The 26,325-nt window shown below is 38.8% G+C and overlaps 2 protein-coding genes across 2 annotated transcripts; both read left to right on the top strand.

The window, feature by feature from the left end:
• Window positions 1-557: 557 nt before the first annotated feature.
• Window positions 558-6,792, top strand: mmp13b (matrix metallopeptidase 13b). The gene is made up of 10 exons (XM_017725386.2): window positions 558-665; window positions 2,456-2,694; window positions 2,804-2,952; window positions 3,911-4,036; window positions 4,412-4,567; window positions 4,861-4,981; window positions 5,355-5,488; window positions 5,633-5,792; window positions 5,886-5,989; window positions 6,337-6,792. The coding sequence occupies exons 1-10, from the start codon at window positions 558-560 to the stop codon at window positions 6,435-6,437; spliced, it is 1,398 nt and encodes a 465-aa protein (XP_017580875.1). The 3' UTR covers window positions 6,438-6,792.
• Window positions 6,793-13,817: 7,025 nt separating this feature from the next.
• Window positions 13,818-22,930, top strand: n4bp2l2 (NEDD4 binding protein 2-like 2). The gene is made up of 7 exons (XM_017725414.1): window positions 13,818-13,938; window positions 15,353-15,486; window positions 16,047-17,011; window positions 18,086-18,210; window positions 19,523-19,611; window positions 19,819-19,895; window positions 21,695-22,930. Exons 3-7 carry the CDS (start codon window positions 16,047-16,049, stop codon window positions 21,855-21,857), a joined length of 1,419 nt encoding a protein of 472 aa, XP_017580903.1. The 5' UTR covers window positions 13,818-13,938; window positions 15,353-15,486; the 3' UTR covers window positions 21,858-22,930.
• The last annotated feature ends 3,395 nt before the right edge of the window (window positions 22,931-26,325 follow it).

A 26,325-nucleotide genomic window follows, 5' to 3' on the forward strand; every position in this document is an offset into this window, starting at 1 on the left:
CTTTTACTTGTAAAAGGCACTTTGTTTCTCTGCTGTTTCTCTGTTCTAACTTGACCTGGTTTAGAGATCACACAGCAGCTCTTACTCACAGCAGCATGGCAGTGTATCACAGTCATGAGCGTCTGGAAAAGGTATTAATAGACATAAGCATGGCATCATGATCAGTCAGGAGAGTGCTGACAGAACGTGTGCTCGGAAGTCTTACAGTTCCTTGGATATGTGTGCATTGGTGATGAACGGATAAAGGCCCAAGTTTTTACGGTATCTGTCTGTTCTCAATTCAAAATCAGCTATCTTTACCAATATGACTCATCTTTTCTGGCAATAAACAAGAAAAACACAGGCAGGAAAAACCTGTGAACCGATGAAATTGCACAGTAAAATTGTTTTCGAAGCAGGTTTTTACCCACAGTGGTGCTTTTGTTTGCATTTCTCTGGCTGTGGAAAGGGAGGAAGTGGTCAGGGTACTTTACCATGAATCATAGCATGTTAATGTCCTCAGAGGTGGGCAATATAAAGCCCCCTTTGCTTCAGTCTCCACAATTCCCAGAGCAACGATGTTCAGCTTGGAGCTCACAGCTTTAGTAGTGCTACTAGTGACTGTGGCACATTCTTTAGCAAAGCCTCTTCCTGCAGCTGGGTCAGAAAAGTGGCTGTTAGCAGAGGTAAGAGAAGGACTTTCAACTTTTTCTTGTTCTTGTAGTGAGCTATACCAAGTTATCAGAGCTAAAACACAGCAGGTTTGGTTTATTTTACAAATTTCTTTCAGAAGTATGAGATGCTTTGACCTGCTCTGACAAAATATGAATATAGTTAGTGTTTTTTTTTTTTTTTCATTTTTCAGTTTTTGACATAATTTGAAAATGCCCACTGTCCATTATATTGTTTGTAAATTTCATGATGAATGGACCAGAAGAAATGACCTGAAATTACTCAGAAGAAAGTCTGGTTCCATTGATTTACATTTAAATTAAAGTGTGTTTTTTCCTCCTTCTGTAAAGTTATGATTTCAGAGATACGAGGTTTTGATCCAACAGTGATATATTCAATTATATTGAAAATCACATTTTTTTCATTTTCAGTAATAATCATTTTTTAACTAATTTTATTTCTATTTTGGAATAAATCAATTACAGTCTTATGCAAACGTCTGGGTGTCCCTGGACAAATAACGTTTTTGAAGATTTTCAAAGTGAAAATAAATGAACACGTCTGCACCCTTCAACGCACAAATACTTTTTATTTTATTTTTATTTATTTTATTTTATACTTTTACATGGCCTGTGCAAAGGTTACAGCACAGCGTTTTTTATGTTTTATTTTTCCCAATATGTTAAACTCAGCAAATAAATCGGCATTGTGTACTAAAATTTGTAGAAAAAACATTTTCATTTAGAAAATCAACAAAACATGTTAAACATTGAACTGGCACGCCAAAACTGTAGATAACAAAATTATATTTTTATTTGGGTTGATGTTGAGTTGAATTTGGAAAAGATAGAAAATCTCTCCGGTGTTTCTCTGTTTCAAACATGAGATGAGAAGTTTTATTGTACTTTTTCAATAGTATCAATTTCTATTAATAAATACAAAATATTACAAATCATTTTATTTATATATGTCACATATATTGACCAATATATTGAATTTTATTTGGATGAATATGCTGATGAGTTTAGAAAAATGGCAGTTCAGTATTGGGACACTGAACCTGTAACCTGGACCCTTAAATACTGTAAAGACTGGAACAGGGCAAAAATTCATTTTAAATGTAAAATAGTGATTTTGTCTATTTAACCTAAAATTTCACTATGTATTGAATCCTTCTTTTCCTTGTTTTTAATTTGAATTGAATAAAGAAATAAAAAAATAATAACAGTTGAAAGATTTGAAAGATTTTTTCATTTGTTATTTTCCACATTTTAATTAATAGTGTATATATCAAAGCTATAAAATAACACATTGAGTTCTGCAGAGCCCAAAAACATCCTTTTATTTCTAAAAATAATTGTTTTTCTACTTGTATTTTTTAAATAATTTTTAGATTTTTTTGAAATATTGGCCCTGATATCTTGGTACTCTTGGTGTTCTCTCAAGTGACTCCATGAGGAGCCACCTGAGGTGCTTTTCCATAAGAACCAAAGAACATACGCAAATTCGTAGACATTGTTTTTTGCTGTAATTAATTTTGGGGGCATTTTTAAATTTAAATTTAATTTTTGTTCTTTGTGAAATAGATACATAGACATTAACAACTATTTGTGCTTAAAACGTATTGAATTAGCATTTAAGCATGAGACTTTACGTCAAAATGTCTTTAAGATGATGAAACATCGACATGTTTGGCTGGTAGTGTATAGAAGCTTTACATTTAATAGGTGCTGCTTTAATTTTTCACTTTTCTGCTTTCAGAAAATGACAGCTTTTTGTTGTATTTTGTTTTTCCTTTTGTTAGCGATATCTTCGGCAGTACTATGGCTTACAACCTGGTCTCCTGGGACGAGGCCAATCATCAGATATCATGCATGACAAGATCCGTGAGATGCAGTCATTCTTCAAGCTGGAGGTTACAGGCAGGCTTGACGACAACACACTGGATCTAATGAAGATGGCCAGATGTGGCGTGCCAGATGTAGCCGAGTACAATCACTTCCCCAAAGACCTCAAATGGGACCACACTCTCGTCACATTCAGGTTTATTCATACCTCTCCTTTTTACATTCTTGAATCCTATTTTTTCATTCTTGATCATTTTTGTGCTTGTTTGTTGTTGTTTTCATTCTAACTATCCTCTTTCACCCAGGATAACAAACTACACTCCTGACCTGGACGAAGATGATGTGGATCGAGCCGTGCACAACGCCCTGAAAGTCTGGAGTGATGTGACTCCTCTGAAGTTTAAGAAGCTACATGAAGGAAATGCTGACATCATGATCAGCTTTGGAAAAAAAGGTATCATCACTACAGACACAAAAGAGCTTGAAAGCTTTTACACATTGTCTTCCACACTATAAAAAGTGTTAACACTCAAATAAACTCTGAAGTTATAGTAAATAAAATGTTCTTTCTATATTAACAAAATAATTTTAAATTTATCTCAAGGTTAACATTAAGAGGTTAAATAATGTATCTATTAGAAACTATAATAGATGTATCTATTAGAATTTTTAAAGCCACTGTATTCTACACTGTTAGAAATAAAGGTTCTGTGCAGGTACATTTTCAGTCGTCATGATACAAACAATGTAACTCTTCCCTCAAAGGTACCACAGAGGTTTCAAGGTCCAATTTGTACACTAAGTAAGTTTCTTCTAGGTGAAAAGTACATATTTGTACCTTTCCATGACCGAATATTTTAAAACAGAACAATGAAATAAAAGCCTGGAGACAAGACAGGGTGTGTGTAAGCAATCCAAGTCAGTGGATTTTGGTACAATAATGTTCCCTGACTAAAGGTACTGAGATGTACCCTTGAGGGTACCACCCCAGTGACAAGAGGGCTACTGCCCCAGTGACAGATTCATACACTTATTTCTGAGAGTGTCAAAAAATGCAATTTAATCACCATCTTATTCACAGCAGTTGAAAGTCACATAGGTGTGTTAGTTTTGAAGGAACCTCTTTGACATTCAAAGCACTTATATTTCCATGTTCAGAAATTCCTCTTTTTTTATAATTCAAGTTTTCTAAAATGTTAAACAGCTAAATTCAAATGCTTTTTTTTCTGCCTTTCTGGTTCAGTAAAGTCATGACCAACTACAATAAACCAACACAAACAGATCTACGCAAACGGTTACAGGCTGTGAACAGTTAATTGTGTACTGTGTTATGTATGTTTTAACACTTTCAAGTCTACCTACATTGCTCACCATCCTTTTATCCTTTCTCTTTTTTGCTTCACTGTGGTCAGAACATGGTGACTTCAACCCATTTGATGGTCCTGAGGGGCTCCTTGCTCACGCTTACCCACCAGGAAATGGCATAGGAGGAGACACACACTTTGATGATGATGAAACATGGACAAAAGACTCACATGGTACCATACTGTCATACAACTGTTACAAATAGTTGATTGTCAAAATTGCAATAGTTGTTAGTTGTGAAAAAGTTCCACTTGAAGTTTTATACCAATTAGTTTTATACTAATTTTCATGTGTACTAGCCCATTTTGAATTCATTGTTTCTGTGAAGCCACAAAAACTAAGACATTAGCCCCGCCCCTTCATACTCAAGTTAAATGTACAGTATCAGCCCAGGCTGATTTTTGAATGAGGCAAAGTACAGCCAATCAGATTAGAGGCTGTATTAAAGGCACAGTAACAAAACGTAAAACTATACAAATGTCATAAATGGACTTCAATAATAAAATGTGAGCTTTTTAAATGTGTTTCTCTCGGTTCTTCCCTTACAGAATACAACCTGTTCTTGGTGGCAGCCCATGAGTTTGGTCATGCCCTCGGTATGGCTCATTCATCTAACCCTGGAGCCCTGATGTACCCAATCTACGCATATGCTGGCGGTTTCCCTCTGTCTGATGATGACATCAAAGGCATTCAATCCCTCTATGGTAAATACATGAAACATCCAACAAATGGGCAAATATATTGTGCAGTCTTCACAGACTGTTCAAAATGAAAGGTTCCTAATTTTGGGCTTTGACAATATGTCTTAAAAACACAGGTAAACTTGTGAAGAACCACTTACAATCATGGTTCTATGAAGAACCACCCATTAAAATGTTCTTTGGTGAGCTGCATCATGCCAGAGAACCCTTTTTGGCACCTTTCATTTTTCAGAGTGTGTGTTTGTGGTTCTGCATCACCCCAAATGCTACCATTTGTGTTTTTGGTTGAATCACAGGCCCTAACCCTGACCACAAGAAAGTCAAACCTAAACCTGTGGCTCCAAACAAATGTGACCCCAAGTTGACCTTCGATGCCTTGACAGAACTCCGTGGAGAGACGATCATTTTCAAAGACAGGTGTGGTTTGTTCAAAACAATCAAACTGACATCATATCAGACCTTAAAACGGTTTTATGCAGTTACTGATCTAAAGGTTTACTTTAACCACTAGCAATTATTCAGTGACAAATATAAAATTGCCATGTTAGGTGGCCATTGAGAGAGGAAGGGACAAACATGGACCGTTAAGAATATGTAAACAAAAAACATGGTCTCTTAATGTTTGAAGGGTTGACTGAGTGCCAAATGGAGCTTTTGGCAAGTGTTTCATGTCTTAAGAAAATAAATTAAGGTCATTCTGACTCACTCTGACTAATGACTGCATTGCAGCATTAACATTTTTTTTTTCTCATGAATAAATTTCAACATGCTTTTGTTCTCCATTTGGCAGCTTTTACTGGCGTTTGCATCCACAGATGGTTGAGCCCGAGCAAACCCCCATCAAAACCACCTGGCCACAAATCCCAAAGAAAGTAGATGCAGCTTATGAGAACCCAGAGAAAGACGTTGTCATCATATTCAGTGGTACGTGTTTATTTGGAGATACTGTACATCACCAGAATATGACAATAAGTATAATGCTGATGATAATAATGATGAAGATTGCATTATTAAATTTGATGTTTTTGAGATATGTTTTACATGACTATCATTATTACATTTTACCAGGTATCAAAATGTGGGCACTTAATGGTTACACTCTGGTGGATGGCTACCCAAAATACATCCACAAGCTGGGTCTTCCAAAATCCATCCGCAAAATCGACGCTGCAGTGTACATCCGGGACACAGGCAAGACTCTGCTCTTCACAGACGAGGACTACTGGAGGTATGTAGATGTTGTTATCAATTAAAACAGTAGATAATACAGTGGATGGTTTGTATAAAAAGAGTGGAGCTCACTGAGTTATCTTATCCACAGTTATGATGAACAGAAAGGCGCCATGGATACTGGATATCCGAGATCTATTGAGGATGACTTTCCTGGAATAGGAGATGAGGTGGATGCTGTTGCCTATCACTACGGTAAGCCTTAAATAAGGGTACAGTAGTGCTGGAGCTCATTTGTAGCATTGCTTATGTTAGTTAACCGCTTGAAATCCCAGGCTTATTACATACTAAGGCTTATTATTCAGTAACTACATAGACTAAAGCAAAAAGAGGTTAAGCTATACCTAGGTTATAGAAGTATGTGGTCAAATTCTGGGGCTTTCAGCGGACCCTGGCCATGTAAGGGGTTAGTGTTAAAGTTGCAAATAAATGAACTTGTGTCTTACATGAAATTTACTATTCTGTATACATGATGTTAGAATATGAATATTAAAATGTCAAACTGAAAGGATTATGTTCTCTCTCTGTTTCATATCAAACAGGTTATTTGTACTTCTACCATGATCAAACACAGTTTGAGTACAGCTACAGTGCACGGAAAGTCATTCGCATCGAGAGAGTCAACTCCATCTTCAACTGCTGAGCTCCTATAGTGTGTATGAAATGAAACAACAGCTACCTAGCAGTTCAGAAAATCTTTGTGATGCTTCATATTTTTATGATATGATATTTGACTACTGAGCTGGTAAATCAGTAACAGTTCTGTGTATGTATTTATAGTTTCATGAGTCTGGACTCATGCTGGAGAGTTGCCTGTGTTCAAATGGAGTCTACTGTTCTAAAAGTAGTCGTGGAAGTTATTATGGGTGTGGACAGTGGTGACAATAGTGAAAGAACAGGTTCTTTGTTGACTCATGGACAGTGAATATTACATGCATTATTTAATAGTATTATGTAATCTAGAGAAATCAGTTCTTAAATAAAAACATTTTGGTCTATGTGTTTCTCTTTGATCTTTATTAAATTCACTTTATTAGAAATACCTGGACATCTGCCCAGCCATGCAACTATGCACTCAGCCAATCATATGGCAACAGAGCATACTTAAAATCATGCAGACACGAGAGTTTCAGTTAATGTTCACATCAAACAGGTACATTTGAGGACTTCAGAAACTGCTGATCTTCCGGGATTTTCATGCTCAACAGACTCTAGAGTTCACACTGTATAGTGCAAAACAAGCAAGAAGACAAAGAAACAACAACAACAGCAGGGAGTTTTTCCTCGCCCCTGTTGCCATTGGCTTGCTCGTGGGTCTTGGACCTGGATGTAGTACTATATAAATAAACTTTGACTTGAGCCAAAAACAGGAATTTGAGGCAATGGCCACAGGCTTTCCTTGTGTGGGCACCTGGTCTGATAAATCTCAGTTTTGGCTCCAACTTCCAGATGGCTAGGTCAGAATTTGATGTAAATGACATGAATCCATGGACGCAGCCTGCCTTGTACGAATATTTCAGGCTGCTGGTGGTCTTGGGAACAGGACCCTTAAGAAAACTAGAGCATAGATTGAATGCCACAGTTTGCTGACCATGTGTATCTCTTAATGACCATAATTCATCCATCTTCTAATGGCTCCTTCTAGCATGATAATGCACATTGCCACAAGTCTTCTCAAACTGGTTTCATTAACATGACAGTTCAGTGGACTTCAGTGGCCTTCCCAGTCACCAGCTCTGAATCCTACAGAGCACCATTTGGATGTGGTAGAACTTTTTAGAACATCCAATATCTATCAACATAGGAAGTGAAGTTTGTTAGGTTTTATTCTTCTCTTTTGGATACGCTCTTATTCTAGAATAAAATGCTTGAACTCAAATCAGACTAACCACAAAGTACTTGTAACGGGGAGCGAGGAGGCGGACGCATATGCGGAGATAAGTGAGATTTATTATGGGCAAATCCAGGGTCATAGTCGAAACAGTCCAGGGTCATAGAGCCAACATGGATTGATCGGGGGGCAGACATGACAAATCAGATTCAAACAAAAAGTACAAACAGAACATCCAACACAGCAGATAACAATTCAGACAAAGACCAGCAAACACAGAGCTTAAATACAACAGGGTCATGAGGGACATGTGGAAACGATCAGGGGTGGAGTCATGAAAAAAGAGGGCTGGACCAAAACAAAATGCAAACACATGGACAGGACTGGGAGGGGCCAATCGTAACAGTACTAGGGGACATATCTAACTCGGGCTGCTTAGAAACAGCTGGAGTTTGGTCCCAACGTAACTATGACATACCGGAGTCTCGCTTTCTCGCTGTGTCCTTTGTTCGCTGATCTTTCTGTAACACGGAGTGAGGAGGCAGACGCATGTGCTGAAATAAGCGACTTTTATTGAGGGCAAATCCAGGGTCTTGGTCATGACAGTCCAGGTTCATAGAGCCCACGTGAAGAGATCAGGGTGCAGACATGGTAAACAAACACAGAACCCCAAACAAGATAGACAATATGACAAACGATACGATACATCCAAATATCAAACAAAGGGCAAACACAGGGCTTAAATACATGAGGGTAAATGAGGGACAGGTGGAAACACAGGTGGAGACAATCATAACAAAAGCACATGGACAGGACTGGGAAGTAAACACAACAGGAACACATGGAGGAGTGGGAGTAGCCAAGCGTGACATTTTCATTCTGAGAATGTACATGCTTATAAATAAAAGGCATCAAAATGGCTCCTTGCACAATGACAAAGAAGAACCGCTTCTGGTTCCCTTTAAACCTTTCAATGGATGGTTCTTTAAATGCAGTTGCTACTGATACATGGCTCTAAGGATTATACAAATAGCAAATATGTGCACAAAAAAGCAAAGTAGCGCAATCTGTCTATCAATTTTCCATAAACTGCTCTTGTGGCTGTCTGCAAACTCATCCTTCCAGCTCCAAGCCCTCAGCAGTGGGATGCTGAAATATTTGACCCTGGTTTGGTTTGGAAAGCACATGTGTTTGTGCTGTTTTTCTCAGCTTTGAATCATCTGGAGGTGAAGTGACTACGTGTGCTGAATTTGGCCGTGTGGCTTTGGAGTGATCCAGCATACATTTGTTTCCAGAAACTGCTCTAAATTCCCACCACACACCACTTTGGCAGCTCCTTGTGTTTGCTTCTTAAGGGGATTTCAGAAAAAAAAAAACACAAACAGCCACAATGTTTTAAACACAGCAAGCTCTACTTGATATTCTATCAGATTGTACAACTAAGAATTTTAGGCACTGTCTCATATAGGCCAAGGTGTAATACTGCCTTTGTAAGTCTTAGCATACAAACATATAACATCAGAGAACTTGTAGAGAGGAGAATTACCATTTCATAATGTTCTCAGGGTCCAAAATAAATGGGTTAATATGGAGCCTTTGAGCAAAATCATAGTTTATAAATGCTTAAACAAGAATGCAGTCATTTCCTGAACACTGAATATATAACTGCTGTTATATTTTTAAGAGTGTTTAAACTAGTTACAGGAGATTAAAACAACGCTTCATGACGTCTGTGAGCGTGAACAGCCAATGAGCTGCTCTGCTCTCCAACCAATCAGCACTGAGTAGTAGTAATGCTAGTGTCCTGCTGCCCAAAGCCCATTTGCTGTAGACAAAAAGGAAATATATAGGCAAGATTTATTTGCTTTTTAGTGGAATACATCCTTCTACTGTCTAAAATTAAAGAAACATTCTGGGTTAGTGATTATGAACTATTTGAACTCTTTGTTTTTAGCTGTTGAGCTCCATCTACTCACATTCATTGAGGACTCACTTGTGGGCGCCCTCTGCTGTTTTGCAGTCCTGTCCTGATATAACGGGGGAAATAGGAAGTGGCCAGGCTCCTCATGAACCGGTCCTGATAACATCATAAAGCTAACTCTGAGACATGCCACATGCAAAAGTCAGTGGTCAGTGTGGAACTGAACTATGTAATCAAGTTAGCCAAGAGAAAGACATTACACAAACAGCTCTCCATTATGGAGGATGATGGCCACCCACTGCACACCATCATCACGGACAGGAGGAGCTTGTTTAGTGGCAGGTTGCTGTCACAGAGCTGCTCAACTGACAGATTCAGGAGATCCTTTGTCCCACAAGCCATCAGGCTCTTCAGCTCTTCCCAGGGGGGCCAGAAGAGAAGAGAGAAGAGGGAAGAGGAGAGAATCTGAATATCTGAATGCGCATATGGACACCTTACTGTACATATTGCACTTTCTGTAGCCACTGTCGTGTGTCTTGCACACCTGGACACTCCACATTAGACATTTTATTTTGGTACCAACATCTGCACATATTTATTCAGTATTGTCATTATATGCTGTTACCTGTGTCTCCTTGTACAGTCAGTATTGTACTGCTACATCCATCTATTGTATTTCCAACAAATTCATTGTGAGGCAATGACAATTTTGTTCTGTCTGTGCAACACATAACACAGTGGATCTGCTCCACTATGTAATTCCAGCTGATATTTTAATGTGCCCGAGAATGTTAGTACCAAATGCTAGTATTAAGTACACCATGATTTCCCTAGGTATCAACATGGGCTTTTGTTTCTAGCAGCATCTGAGCTCAGGACTAGATTTCTCTCTAACCTATTTGTGACTAGCAAAGATACTTTCTCTAGATAGACAAAGCACTTTTTCTTTTGTGCTGCTTGCCTCTAAAAGCATGTACAAAATACATGCCTGCAACATTTTACCTGCAAGTTATTGACAACCAAAAGCAAAGCAGATGTTAGAATATTATGATCAAACATAAATTTCACATTCTAAATTTTAAAGCAATAGTTTGACAAAAAAATCAAATGACATGATTCATGACTTACCCCAAATGCAGTTAATTTAGAACAGGAGCTAAAAGATAAGTTAGACTTTTGTTATCCCACTGGGGGAAATTTACATTGTTACAGCGGAATACACAGTAAGCAGATAAAGAGCAGTAAGTAGACAAAGATGTGCATCATACAAAATACAAAATATAAGATATACTATAGAAATAAATAAATAAACAAGGTGTCTGTTAGCAGAAAAATATAAAAAATAAAAATAGAATTAAGAAACTATACAAATGTACAGTTTACACATGTCTACTTACTGCTCTTTATCTGCTTACTGTGTATTCCGCTGTAACAATGTAAATTTCCCCCAGTGGGATAATAAAAGTCTATCTTATCTTATCTTATCTTAAAAGCCCAATGTTGCTAACAAACACTAGAAGTCAATAGTCTCTCAAACTGTTTAAAAAAATACATACTCAACATTTCTCTCAATCCACTCAAACTGCATCCAGGTCTTAATTGAGATCTTATACTACATGTTGTGTGGTTTAGAACATATGATTCATTTTGAACTATGGGAAAAAATACTCAGTTTAGTTAAAAGAAGGGGCAGTCATTTAGGATGACCAGATTTTTCCCTGGTATCATTCTTTGCAAGACGACCATAGCTGGGGCTAAGAGAATTAATAATACAGATACAACACAGATCAAATCCACGTATGTGCACCCTAGTCAAATGATATGTTTAACAGTCAAAATAAGTTAACACATCCTCTACAGAGAACACACCTCTGCACATTTTAAGGATTTGAAGACCACATTTTTGGCACAGATGAGCATCTACTGTATACATTTGAACCTGAATAGACATGAAATTCATCAGTTGGAAACCCACCTGTCAGCATGAAGCTAGTCTTAGCTTCTTATGAGAATTTTCTGTTCCAGCTTTTGGTGCTTTTAAAACCCTTTTCAGAAAACCTCTGTCTCACCTTGAACTTGACTACTAAAAGTCTCAGTCTTGACATGTTGACAAGTGAAAATAAGTTAACGCATTCTCTACAGCAGAGTGTCCCTACCAAGGTTTCACAAACCCCTAGAGGTTCAGGCCAGCATTACAGAGAATTCATTAAACTGTGACATTAAATAAAAGTTATAGAAATAGAATAGAAAATCAAAAATGGAACAATTTTGACCTCATAAGTATAAAAAGAGATATATGTTTATATTTCCATTCAATACTCAATGCAGCATGTGATAGACTTTGTAACCCTATGACAGTTTTAATGTAGACTAAAGCTTACAGCTAATAGTTACCAGCTAAAACATTCAGCATAAGGCCATTGAAGAACCCTTTGAGGTTTCCTAAAGACATTTTCAGTGGAAGATGGAAATGAGTGTGAAGAACCTTTGTATAGTTTATAAAACCTCCAAATAAGGTAAAGATTCTACAAAGAAGCCTTTACTTGGCAAAGAACCTTTACATTATGTACATAGTCACACATCTCTTTTACACACATGGTTTACTAGTTGAAATATTTTTTCTGTTGCATTGCTCAAATAATCCTGACCTGTGAGTGTTTTCAATACAACATGGTTTTATTTAATACAGTTTAAGGGTACTTACACTTATAAAGACGGTTCTTCATGGTTTCTTTAGTAAAGAAAAGGGTTCTATATAGAACCATGAACACTCAAATAATCCTTTCTATGATTAAAGCGTTCTTTACATTGTGGAATAGTTCTTCACATTGATGGAGAATGTGCTGTAGATGGTTCTATATAGAACCTTTTTGAAAAGGGTACTTCTACTGTAATAGCTTGACATGGTAATAATAAAAGAACCCTTTTTTGGGGCCCTTTTCAAAATGGTTCTATATATAAAACCACATACAACACATTCTCCAACAGTCTGAAGAACACTTTCAGGATGCAAAGAACCCTTTAATCATGCAAGAGGTACTTTAGATGTCTATAGTTCTATGTAGAACCATTTTCTTTACTAAACAACCTTTGAAGACCCATCTTTTTTAGGAGTGTAGGTCAAACAGGTTCAGCTGACAGGTTGAGAACCCCTGCTTTACAGTAAACAAACTTAAATACAGCAATATTCTGCACATTTTAGCACAATTTCTTCCACATTTTGGGAAAAGAAAGGCATAAAATGTGCAGAGGTGTGTTCTCTGAAGAGGATGTTAGCTTATTTTCACTTAGAAAATCTGCATATCATTTGACCAGGGTGCCCAGACCTTTGCCTACACAGCATAGGCATAATCTTTATAGCGTAGTTAAGATTAATTTCAATTACTTTCAAATGTTTTGATCCGTATTAAATTTCCAAGTAAATTAAGAGTTTATGTGCACAGCAAGTCGTAAATGTGTCAGTACTGGCATCAATATCAGGATATTAACCTTTAAATGTGACGATATTGGCGTTAATATCAAGATATTTGCCAAACATGTCAGTATTGGCACTAATATCGCAATAAGAGTCTGTAAACGTGTGAGACATTTATAGCGGCCTTTCAATGAGTGGGGTATTTTTATACATTTTCTATTAATTCTTTATATTTATTTATACATTTCTAAAAATGTGTGCGTATTGACAGTAACATCGAGCTAAATGTGTCAGTATTGGCATCGATATCAGGATATTAACCTTTAAACGTGCCAGATATTGGCATCGATATCAGGATATTAACCTTTAAATGTGTCAGATATTGGCATCGATATCAGGATATTAGCCTTTAAATGTGTCAGATATTGGCATCGATATCAGGATATTAACCTTTAAATGTGCCAGTATTGGCATCGATATCAGGATATTAGGTTTTAAATGTTGCCAGTATTGGCATCGATATCAGGATATTAGCCTTTAAATGTTGCCAGTATTGGCATCGATATCAGGATATTAGCCTTTAAATCTGCCAGTATTAGCATCGATATCAGGATATTAGCCTTTAAATGTGCCAGTATTGACGGTAATATCGAGATATCAGCCTTTGTATTGGATATCGGTGGCATCTCCCTCTCTAACTCCGCACTAGGACGCCAGCTCAGATCAGCAGTGTCTGTATTTGAAGTGTGATCAGTGTATCAGCGTGTGTACCAGTGCTTATGGTTTTATTCATGTTTATTTATTTAATTTTCACTCCGCAGCTTTTCTGCCATACATTTCCCATAATTCCATCATAACCGGAAATACACTCCCGCTCAGGGGTTTGTTTAGTTTCTGTTAGTGAGGCGCTTTTGGAGCAGCTCGCTGAAGAAAAGCTGTAAATACGGCTGTCCGTTGGTCGACTTTGTACTCGTTAGGTAAGATGAAAGTCTTACTCGTGAAATGTGATATATGAGGATCAGTAATAATGTCCCAATCACTGATTTAGTTCACTAACGCCTACAGACTGGCCGCTAACGCTAGCCGAGCTAGCTCACGTGAACCGACTGTAAGAACACGTTACTGCAGTTGGAACCAACACAAACTCTTAACGAGTCTGTTTGTGTTTGCAAAAAGCAGAAAAGTAGTTAAACATTCACTTAATCTAAGCAGCATTTAGACGTTTGTAAATACGGCGGCGAATCAGTACTTATATGTAACTAGTAAGTTAGCTAGTAATATTGATCAAATTCCACGTTTCTTCTCGCTTTTCTACTTGAGTTTATGTTGATTTCGGTCTTCGGACGAAGCTGAAAGAAGCTTCTTGTTTGAATATTCCCGCTCCACCTTAAATTGTGTCGCACTTACATTAACGGGCCTGCGTCAGAATGTAACTGGTGCGCCATTTAAGGTGGAACAGGGAAATTACTTTGCAGTTGGTCACGTCCCTCGCTGCCAAACTTTATTGTTTGAGCTCCACACCGAAGAATAGCACCTATTTCAGTTTCAGCCCCGATGTAGCCCAATCTGTTTAAAGGGCTCAAATCCTACATTTTTTGTTGTGCTCCGTATATAATAGTACTGTGCTTATATGTACCACAAATGGACATAATTCATTTTTACATGGCCAATTTTTAGCCTCTCTTTGTGCTGTTTTCGTGTTACTGCACCTTTTAAGGCTGCTAAATTTAAATGGCATCTGTTCTGAGTGGCTGCCCTGCATTGTGTCTCATTCAAAAAGTAGTCAGAGCTGAAAGTCCCTCTAGAGCAGGCATGTAAAACTGGCACTTTCTGGACCAAATTGCTGCAGAGATTAGAGTTTACCTTCATCCAACACTGAATATAGTTTATGAAGGCTTTACTAATTAGCTGATTAACTGAATTAGGTGGGTTTACTGACGCACTGTGCTGAAGTCTGCAGTGTTTTGGCTCAATAGGTGGCTATATATGAACCGGTGCTTGTGACTTTACAGAAACAATACATTCAAAACCATGGACCAGGCAATGAATGGGACATTTTGAAACTTTGACGCTGTATTATACATATTATTGTATGTATGTACATATTATTTCAGACTCCATTATTTCAGAAATATGAGTGGAATTTGGTTTTCTGTCATATGATCCATTTAAGAAGAGTCTATGCACAGAGGATGGTCTGCTGAACTAGGGGCTTTCAAGTCCCAACTGTTGTTCTTCACCTTTTTAGTTTTATTGGCAGAGACACAGCAGTGCACCAGTGAGCCGAGCCAACTCTTCTTGTTTACTCAGGAGTGATTAGATTTATTTAGAAGTTATTTTTGTTCAGCTTTTCAGAGTTTTATTTGTAATGTATGAACCTCTTATTAACAGGTCTGTATGCTGAATCAGATGCCCTGTTATAAGGAGTAACCTATGCATCCAGCATTACATGTTATCCGGGGAAAGACATACGCCCATGTGATTGATGGCTGCTTGACTTGCTGAAATGCACAAAATTTTGTTCAGTGAGTATGTTTTGCACGTAAGGATATCACTATTATCATTCCAGTATCAGAATTATGATAATTACAAACAATATTTTCATCTTGTGTAGTCTCCAGTGGTGGAATTTTCTGTTTTAAAGGCAGGGAACATAACTGGCCTCATTCTCGCTGGATGAGTTTGAAGAACCTCCCTCTCTCTATCACTCAGTGTGATGTTGGCCAATGTGGTCACCTGTTAGCTGCTATAACAGAATGTTAAAGTTTGACAGTAATTATAATGTAAAATTAATCAGAGAGTTTTGTCTTGTCTTAAGTTCAATGTATGTTATATATGGCTTTTATTGTGGAAGGAAAAGTAAAATTATGTTATTTATATCAGTATCAGCCACAATAAGGTGTTCATTAATGGTTATCGAATTGGCCATAAAATTCCATACATGTGCATCACTCATTATTATAATGGCAGTGTTTGTATGTATTTGGAGTAATAATTGGATGTATCAGAAACCTCACATGAGATTCCTTTTATAAGCCCTTATTACGCTTCTATTTGTCTCAAATAATGTTATCATTCCTTCCAGATGCCTAATGTTATTCCAAGCAAATCTTCTCCTCCACCTGTGAGTGGAATTGTAGAAGACCCCCAGACTGTGCTCCCAACTCATGCTGGACTTCTCAAACAGCAGAACGTATTGGGTAATGCAAATGTGGTGGAGGTGAAGGACAGACCGCTAGAATTACCCACTAGGATCCTTAATATATGTGAAGGGAAGACCTCAAGGAATGACGGACATGAGAAAAGCAGAGAAGAGGTCATCAAAGAGATAGCCATCAGCAGCACTGATTTCATTGGACCAGCATGTCGACCAGTGACAGCAATAGAGGAAAAACTGAGTGAGTTCTACAAAGAGCTGGAGGAGATTAACCACCAAGACAATGTTCATGGTGACACAGGAGTTAACGAGGATGTCTCACAGTCTTGTGAACCACCATCCAACCCATCTCCCAGATTAGAGGCTTGGGGAACTGATCATAAGAATGCCTTTAGTCCTTATCCATCGATTCGACCTCAAAGGAGCTATGGAAACAATAGGAAATGGAGGCCTCACTTACACAGTGATGTGCCTTGGGAATTTTCAGACTCATACAACAACCAAGTTCAGTGGCAGCATCCCCCATTTAGGCTTCCATGTGGACCACCAAGGATCCAATTTCATGGCCCACAGCATTTTTCTCCTCCAGCACCACCTGGGAATCCCCTGCAACCTCCATATTTCCAGGCTCCCCTAAATGACTACAGGAATGCTGAGAGAAGCAACTGGTCCTCTTGCCAAGAACACCATTTCCCACTAGGTTATGACATGGGACTTTCTTCATCTTACTGCTCTGGGTCATTTGAAGGGCACAAAAGAATCTCAAATGATTGGCAGCATTATGAGGAGCAGAATTATCATGAGCAAGACCAGCACCAGCCTAAAAACAGGACACCTTTGGTTTTGATACTGATGAGGGGAGTTCCAGGCTCTGGGAAATCAACTCTGGCAAAGTGAGTTGTGAGAATGACAGTAAAAACTTTAGCCTCACATAAACTCATGTGTTGATAATGAAAAATGTTACAGTGTAGAGCTGTACAGTGCAGTATTTGTTATCCACTATTGTGATACTGCTGTTTGCGCTTCCGAGGTTGTGATATGTAAATGACAAATCCCAGTTCCCAGAGTGTTTCTGTGGGTATTTTGATGGACGTCATGTATGTATTCTAGCAAATTACATTATTGTAGTCTGATTAATGCAGGCCAGGTTTAAAGAGTCCATATTACAGATTCTCGTTTGCTTTGTTGAAATGCAACTGATCGATTTAGTATGTAAAACATTACTTTAAAACGTACTGTTCCCTCCCTGGTCCATACGGTCATGAAAATTAATCTGCATGAACAGCCTGTTTTGAAGTAGGTAATTGATTTTGCAATGTTGCCAGTACCACATTTACATATATTTGCCTAATAGGCCCATAGCAGTGTAGCCCTGCCTGTTCATGTTGAAGTTAGGGCCATATTTCAGACTGCTTTTTGAATGAAGCACAATACAGAGCAGCTAACCAGAATAGAAGTCATTTACATATATCAGTCTTAAAGTCACAGTAGCAAAAACAGCCTGTTTAGTTCTAAGAGATAAAATGAGGTTGGCAAATGGTCATTCAGAACGGAATCATGACTGCCACACAAATATTAGAAGTGGACCTTGGGTAAAAATAAAATATAACAAAGATGTGGGATACAGAAGCTTTAAACATGTCCCTTTTAAATCACTAATGCATTTTATGTAAATTGTATATGTTGCAGTCACAATATGTCACAGTATAATTGTGATACCAGTATTTTGTCCATTTTGTGCAGCCCCTTTACAGTTTTAATGGTCAAATGGTGATTATTTTGATTGTTTAAAACAAATTCAAAATACAATGCATAAAACCTTCAGAATATTCTTAGGTGATCACTGAAAACTTGCAAAAGAAATAGATGCACTAAAGAATGCAAGAGGTCTATTTTAAATACATGTTTTAAGGCATTCTGTACATTAAAGCCCACTAATACAGCAACATATATCACTGTTCTTTCAGGGAAATATTGTCCTGTGGTCCAAATGGACTAATATTGAGCACAGATGACTACTTCTTTCAAGAGGATGGCTATTTCTTTGACCCCGCTCTGCTTGGGGATGCACATGACTGGAATCAGAAGAGAGGTAAGTACACTAATGTTTACAACCATTACTTGCACATTTTAGAACATGTTTTGTCTGTATTATTGTTTAGGACCACAGACTATTTTTCACCAAATATTTGTGTATAAAATTAAAATGAGCCCATCAGCTTGCTTGTCAGAATGATGGGTAAAGAGTCGTGTTCTGTTATGTTAGTTAAAAACTGTCTTGGCTATATTCATGAACTTTGGCAGACGTTCACAATGTGGCTGCATTGAAGAGCTTGTCCTGGGGGCGTTGATGTGTATATGCACACCAGGGAGAGTTGTTCATTGTGTTCCTAAGGCACAACCCAAGGCCATCTTCACTGTGTCAGGTTCTGACATTTAAAACACCAGCCTGGTTTCCATCCAGCTGTCAAATTAAGTACAAAAACTGAAATGTCAACAACTCACATGTTGAAAAAGACAGTTACAAATTGGGCTGAGTTTACCTCAGCACTGTGCGAGAGGATGAAACTGTCAGCATTACGCTTATATAAACACTTCTGAGAAACCTGGACAATAGACAGGTCTTTATTATTGAGCATCTTCTTGCTATTTTACTGAATTTTATGGCTGTGTTTTGCTTTGTATGAACATGAAGATAAAATGCACTGACACACACAGTAACCCACAAAATGTCTATAATTCTGTTGCAGTCACTTTGTTTATGCAAGATACATTTTTTTAATAAAAAAAAAGAAAATGACAGTAATCCCTGCTGGCTTCTGTCATGTTTTGGAGCTATAGCTGGGCAGAAAAACCTGATCAGTCCTTTGACTTTATTTTATTTGCATTGTATTATCTATTGAGCAAATATATTTTCATCAACATTTATTGTATTTGCTTTTTATCTGCAAGAAAGGAGAGCATACAGACGTTCAGGCACATTTTGGCAGTTTTATTCAATAGTGGTTGTTTCCATCAAGTCTTTTTTGTTGTTGGTTTTATTTGTTGTACCAAAATATGCATAAAAATACATAAGTGGAGATTCAGCTAGCCATCGCATGTTAGTCGTAGTTATTTAAAACCAAAAAAAACAAAACACCTGTCAAACTGGCTTCATTCGAGGCCACAGCTCTGCAGAGATTCGCGCTATCCCTCCTCTAACACTCACTTTTCTGCTCATCATGCTTTGCTGAGGAGTTCGGTCAGGTGTGTTTTAATTAAGTAGAATGCTAAACTACTTCATAACTGTGACATGGAAAGAGCTCAGTTTGACACCCCTGATTTAAAACATCACACATTGTCTGTTTTATTCCCTGTGCTAGAGGTCATTAAAGAATATAATAGATACGTCTTCTTTTTTTCAGCTGGAGACGCTATGTTGAGGGGTCGCTCACCTGTTATTATTGACAACACAAATATTCAGGCTTGGGAAATGAAGCCCTATGTCACATTGGTAAGTACCTTAAATGCATGCTTCACTGTTGTATTGGGTAATCTGAAATATGGCAGGTATTATTGGTCAGATACACTAAACTTTATTCTAAATCTGAATTCTAGACAAGAGTTCGCAGGTTTCCAATAAAGAATATTAGATTTATTTTGTATTTCAAAGTTGCATTTTTCTGTGACCATTTCTGTTCATTTTCTTTGCACTTTGCAGGCTTTGGAGTGTGGATATAGAGTGGAGTTTGTTGAGCCTGACACTAGTTGGAAATGTGATCCTGCTGAGTTAGAAAAGTAAGTCTATGAATGTTTGCACCCCATGGAATAATAAACCGATATAAGGGTACCTAAATATGTACGTGCCTTCTACTTAGTTTGATGGCGGTCTTGTGGGCGCATAATATGCATGTACAAAAAAGGCATTATGAATAATTGGTGACTTTCCTACATATAGATATGCAAGAATTTCTTACATTTCAGTGTTGGAAAGTTGGGAAGCCATTATTTTTGGGTACCTTTACCACACAAGGCTGATATTTCATGATTTTATTGAATCTACACTGATCAGGCACAACATTATGACCACCTCCTTGTTTCTATGCTCATTTCCCATTTTATCAGCTCCACTTACTATATAGGTGCATTTTGTAGTTCTACAATTACAGACTGTAGTCCATCTGCTTACTTTGTTAGCCCCGTTTTACCCTGGTCAGGAGCCACATGGACCCTCACAGAGCAGGTACTATTTATTTGGTGGATCATTCTCAGCACTGCAGAAACAGTGACATGGTGGTGTGTTAGTGTGTGTTGCGCTGGTCTGAGTGGATCAGACACAGCGATGCTACTGGAGTTTTTAAACACCTCAGTTTCACTGCTGAGCTGAGAATAGTCCACCAACCAAAAATATCCTGCCAACAGCGTCCTGTGGGCAGCGTCCTGTGACCACTGATGAAGGATCAGATGATGACCAACGCAAACTGTGCAGATGAGCTATCGTCTCTGAATTCACATCTACAAAGTTGACTGACAGGAGTGTCTATTAGAGTGGACAGTTAGTGCACACAGTGTTTCAAATCTCCAGCAGCACTGCTGTGTCTGATCCACAGAGTTGAACAATCCAAATTCTCTCTGCTTGCATCATTGTGTATAATTTTGCTTGAGTGGAATAGCAGGCTGGGACGAAAGATGTCAGTCAAGCTTGTTTATTAGAATATTAGGACCTGGGCACCACCCAAATAAGTCTGATAAACAAACAAATGCAGATGAACTTTGCTGGCTGTAGAAAATAACACTCAAAATTGGTGTCATGCAAACATTTTTTCCTATTTTCCTTTATATTCCCTGGGAAAAAATCATCCTGCCTTGGCTTTGGCTGTCGCCTTTTAGTTAATTAGTAATTGATTGGGCATAAAGTTCAAGAGAAGAATATAGAGCATTCATTGCAACATACAGACCACATTTAAGCATCAAAGAAGGGTGGGCTACAGTTTGTTAAAGAGTACATAAACTTTTAGAGTTCTCCGGCAAGGTTTTGAACAGATGAGATTAACCTGTACCAGAGTGATGGAAAGAGAAATCTCTGGAAAAGGTTCGAAACAAACCATTTTACCATGTACGACTGGAAGTGGCTCACTATTCTTTATTTACGACGGGACTGTCGACAGCAGCAGCAGATTGAGTTTTAAAATAGATTGAAATATCTTCACAGGTTGAATCCAAACAAATGTCTCCAAACTCCAAAGTAGATTGTGCTTCACCTTGCAGCAGAACGACGACTATAATGTTCTTGGCTGACTTAAGTTAGTTTCCTGACATGAGCACCACTGATCAGCGTTTAATTAACTGTCCAGTTGCTTGCAGGCTATAAAGCCTTTGTTTAAAACAATCTTTGTGTATACACACATGGTTCATAACCACAGCCCCACAGTTCCTCTTGAAATTGTTTTATAATTTGCTTGTTGCATGCATGAAATTTCTCAGACTAAGTATGATTGTATGTATGTATGTATGTAATATAGCATGTCTGCTTGTATGATTTGCATGAATTATAAAAACATTATATGTCTTATAAGTAAACGCATTCATTTCAACAGGAGGAATAAGCATGGGGTCCCCCAGGAGAGTATAGTGAAAATGCTGGATCGATTTGAGCTCCCCATCAGCGTGGACATTGTGATGAATTCCTTTGAGCCTCCCCATAAAAGCAAAAAACATCGTTCCAAACCACACAGACAGAGAAGATTTAAAAACATGTAATTTTTTTATTATTTGAAGACTTAACTATTTTTTTACTTGCTGATGGTTTGTAAACACTTTTGAACATTTTTAATGCTTTGTAATAATATTTATAATTACATTTTGAACTATTCAGTATGTGGTCATGTGAGTGTTTTTAAACTTCTATTGGTACTTTTTTTTTTTTTTTTTTTTTTTTTAAGAATTTAATATGAACTGTGTTCAGTTGATCTTTACTTTTGGTGTTTGCGTCCATAAAGCATTGAGCCTGTGCCCTCCTGTCATTGCTGTCTAAGTCTTTGACAAAACAAATACACTGTCGTTAAAGCAAATAATGACGTGAGCTGATCTGAAGAAAGTATTGATATTTGTAAAATGGGAATCAAACCATGAAAAAAGTGTAGGAAAACCCCTGGTTCTCATTTTTACTGGCAGAAATAGAAGTGTTTTGATTCACTTTTTGTAGAAAAGACAAATTGTTGCTATTGAAGACTTAAGATGTTCAAATTTCACCATTTTTCAAATGGTTCAAATCCACCTTTTTCTGTTATAATGATTCACTTTGGACTGACCTTGTAGCTGACTTTTTATTTCACTCTGATTATTATTTTCACTCTGGAGAGCTGAGAGTGTTTCAAGTACTCTGATTTGGAAGAGAAAGCAATGGACCCCAGGTGAAATTTCAGCTGAATCTGTCTGTCAGATTAAAGCCTTTCGCAAATGCTTGATGGCTGGTACATTCAGCTCCATGTCCTTATGCTGAATACGTGTCCCTGTTAAAGTCATTTGGAGGGTCTTGAGAAGATAAAATGTCAGACTGTTTTGAGAAGTAAAACATTGGAACTAAGATTGGTTTTGTATTGATTTCTTGTTTGCCTGCCTGCAGTCTGTACAATTGCATAATGCATCTGACTCATAAAGTTTTGTTTTTATGGAGGCAGCTAAATCATCCAGAGGAGATTACTTGAATTTATGTTGAATGTGAGAGACTTCTGTTTGATCTAACTGTATTCTTACCCCATTCCTGAAAATCAAATGAATTTATATTTATGTATACACTGCTCAAAAAAATAAAGGGAAACAACACAATATAACTCCAAGTAAATCAAACTTCTGTGAAATCAAACTGTCCACTTAGGGAGCAACACTGATTGACAATCAATCTCACATGCTGTTGTGCAAATGGAATAGACAACAGGTGGAAATTATTGGCAATTAGCAAGACACACTCAATAAAGGAGTGGTTCTGCAGGGGGGGACCACAGATCACTTCTCAGTACCGATGCTTTCTGGCTGATGTTTCGGTCACTTTTGAATGTTGGTGGTGCTTTCACACTTGTGGTAGCATGAGACGGACTCTACAACCCACATAAGTGGCTCAGGTAGTGCAGCTCAACCAGAACGGCACATCGATGCGAGCTGTGGCAAGAAGGTTTGCTGTGTCTGTCAGTGTAGTGTCCAGAGGCTGGAGGTGCTACCAGGAGATGTGGAGGAGGGCAACAACCCAGCAGCAGCACTGCTACCTCCGCCTTTGTGCAAGGAGAAACAGGAGGAGCACTGCCAGAGCCCTGCAAAATGACCTCCAGCAGGCCACAAATGTGCATGGGTCTGCACAAACGGTTAGAAACCGACTCCATGAGGATGGTATGAGGGCCCGAGGCCCACAGATGGGGGTTGTGCTCACAGCCCAACACCATGCAGGACGCTTGGCATTTGCCAGAGAACACCAGGATTGGCAAATTCGCCACTGGTGCCCTGTGCTCTTCACAGATGAAAGCAGGTTCACACTGAGCACATGTGACAGACGTGACAGAGTCTGGAGGCACAGTGGAGAGCGATCTGCTGCCTGCAACATCCTTCAGCATGACCGGTTTGGCAGTGGGTCAGTAATGGTGTGGGGTGGCATTTCTTTGGAGGGCCGCACAGCCCTCCATGTGCTTGCCAGAGGTAGCCTGACTGCCATTAGGATGAGATCCTCAGACCCCTTGTGAGACCATATGCTGGTGCGGTTGGCCCTGGGTTCCTCCTAATGCAGGACAATGCTAGACCTCATGTGGCTGGAGTGTGTCAGCAGTTCCTGCAAGATGAAGGCATTGAAGCTATGCACTGGCCCGCCCGTTCTCCAGACCTGAATCCGACTGGGCACATCTGGGATGTCATGTCTCGCTCCATCCACCAACAGACCAACAACTCTTGGACACAGACTGTCCAAGAGTTGGCAGTTGCTTTAGTCCAGGTCTTGGACGAGATCCCTCAGGAGACCATCCACCACCTCATCAGGAGCATGCCCAGGCGTTGTAGGGAGTTCATACAGGCACGTGGAGGCCACACACAATACTGAGCCTCATTTTGACTTGTTTTAAGGACATCACATCAAAGTTGGATCAGCCTGTCGTGGTTTTTTTTTTTCCCACTTTAATTTTGTGTGTGACTCCAAATCCAGGCCTCCATTGGTTAATAAATTTGATTTCCATTGATTTTTGTGTGATTTTGTCAGCACATTCAACTTTGTACAGAACAAAGTATTCAATGAGTATTTCATTCATTCAGATCTAGGATGTTATTTTTTGAGCTGTGTGTATATAATATATATCACACAATATATGTGTGTAATAATTTATTTACTATATATATATATATATATAGTAAATAATGTTCATATAGATTTGTATTATTGTCAAGAAAGGTGCTCAGAGTAGAGTTTGGGTTGTCAGAACAACCAACTACGGACCCAAAACTTCCAGTCAGCAAAAAGCAAAAAACTACAAACCAAAATCCTTTAGTCAGAGTAACAAACTGTAGACCCAAACTCTTCAGTCAGCGCTATAAGCTACAAACCTGAAATCTTTCAGTCACAACAAAAAACTACAGGCCCAAATCCTTCAGTCAAAGCAACGAACTACAGAACCCAAACCCTCAGTAGAGTAAAAACACTACAGACCCAAAGCATTCAGCCAGTGCAACAAACTACAGACCCAAGCCATTCAGTTAGAGCAACAAACTACAGACCCAAAGCATTCAGTCAGAGCGACAAACTACAGACCCAAACCATTCAGCCAGTGCAACAAACTATAGACCCAAACCATTCAGTTAGAGCGACAAATTACAGACCCAAACCATTCGGTCAGAGCGACAAACTACAGACCCAAACCACTCAGAGCAACAAACTACAGACCCAAAACCCACAGAGTAACAAACTACAGACCCAAACCCCTCAGAGCAACAAACTACAGACCCAAACCCCACAGAGCCTTCACTTGTTACCAGTTAAATTTTGCAATGATTATAAAATTCTATTACTGACCTATAAAGCTCTAAACGGACTCGCCCCTCAGTACCTGAGTGAACTTCTCTTCTACTACGAACCATCACGCCTACTTAGATCACAAGGTGTTGGCTTACTACTGGTACCTAGAATTAATAAAGTTACATCAAGGGGGAGAGCTTTTCATACAAAACCCCACAGCTCTGGAATAATCTTCCTGTTAATGTCCGGGAATCAGACACAGCCTCCATTTTTAATTCTAGGCTAAAAACTTGCTTGTATAGTCAAGCCTTTGGTGATTAGTCTTCCCTGTCCGATCTAGAGCTGACAGAGTCTCTGCTGCTCTGTTATGCTGTAATCTGTAATCAGTCACTTTTTACAAAACTGAACCAGCCCTGTGACCAGAAGGTTGCCCCCCTTGGCTGACAGTCCATGATTGAAGTGCTCTTGAGCAAGGGCCCTTGAGCAAGGGCACCTAACCCCCAGTTGCTCCCCGGGCGCCGTAGATAGGGCTGCCCACTGCTCCGGGCAAGTGTGCTCACTAGTGTGCATGTATGTGGATGTTTCACTGCACGGATGGGTTAAATGCATAGGTCTAACTTTACACTGTCACAAGCACAGTGACAAATGGTTCTTAATTCTAATTCTGTAGCATATAGGATTTGTTCTGTAGTCTGAGAGGTTTAGTCTGCCGCTCTGGCTGGAAGGTGTGGGTCTGTAGTGTGTTAGGATTTGTTCTGTAGTCTGAGAGGTTTAGTCTGCCGCTCTGGCTGGAAGGTGTGGGTCTGTAATGTGTTAGGATTTGTTCTGTAGTCTGAGAGGTTTAGTCTGCCGCTCTGGCTGGAAGGTGTGGGTCTGTAGTATGTAGGATTTGTTCTGTAGTCTGAGAGGTTTAGTCTGCCGCTCTGGCTGGAAGGTGTGGGTCTGTAGTGTGTTAGGATTTGTTCTGTAGTCTGAGAGGTTTAGTCTGTCGCTCTGGCTGGAAGGTGTGGGTCTGTAGTATGTAGGATTTGTTCTGTAGTCTGAGAGGTTTAGTCTGTCACTCTGGCTGGAAGGTGTGGGTCTGTAGTATGTAGGATTTGTTCTGTAGTCTGAGAGGTTTAGTCTGTCACTCTGGTTGGAAGGTGTGGGTCTGTAGTATGTAGGATTTGTTCTGTAGTCTGAGAGGTTTAGTCTGTCACTCTGGTTGGAAGGTGTGGGTCTGTAGTGTGTAGGATTTGTTCT

The sequence above is a fragment of the Pygocentrus nattereri genome, chromosome 17 (genome assembly GCF_015220715.1).
Source record: "Pygocentrus nattereri isolate fPygNat1 chromosome 17, fPygNat1.pri, whole genome shotgun sequence".
NCBI lineage: Eukaryota > Metazoa > Chordata > Actinopteri > Characiformes > Serrasalmidae > Pygocentrus > Pygocentrus nattereri.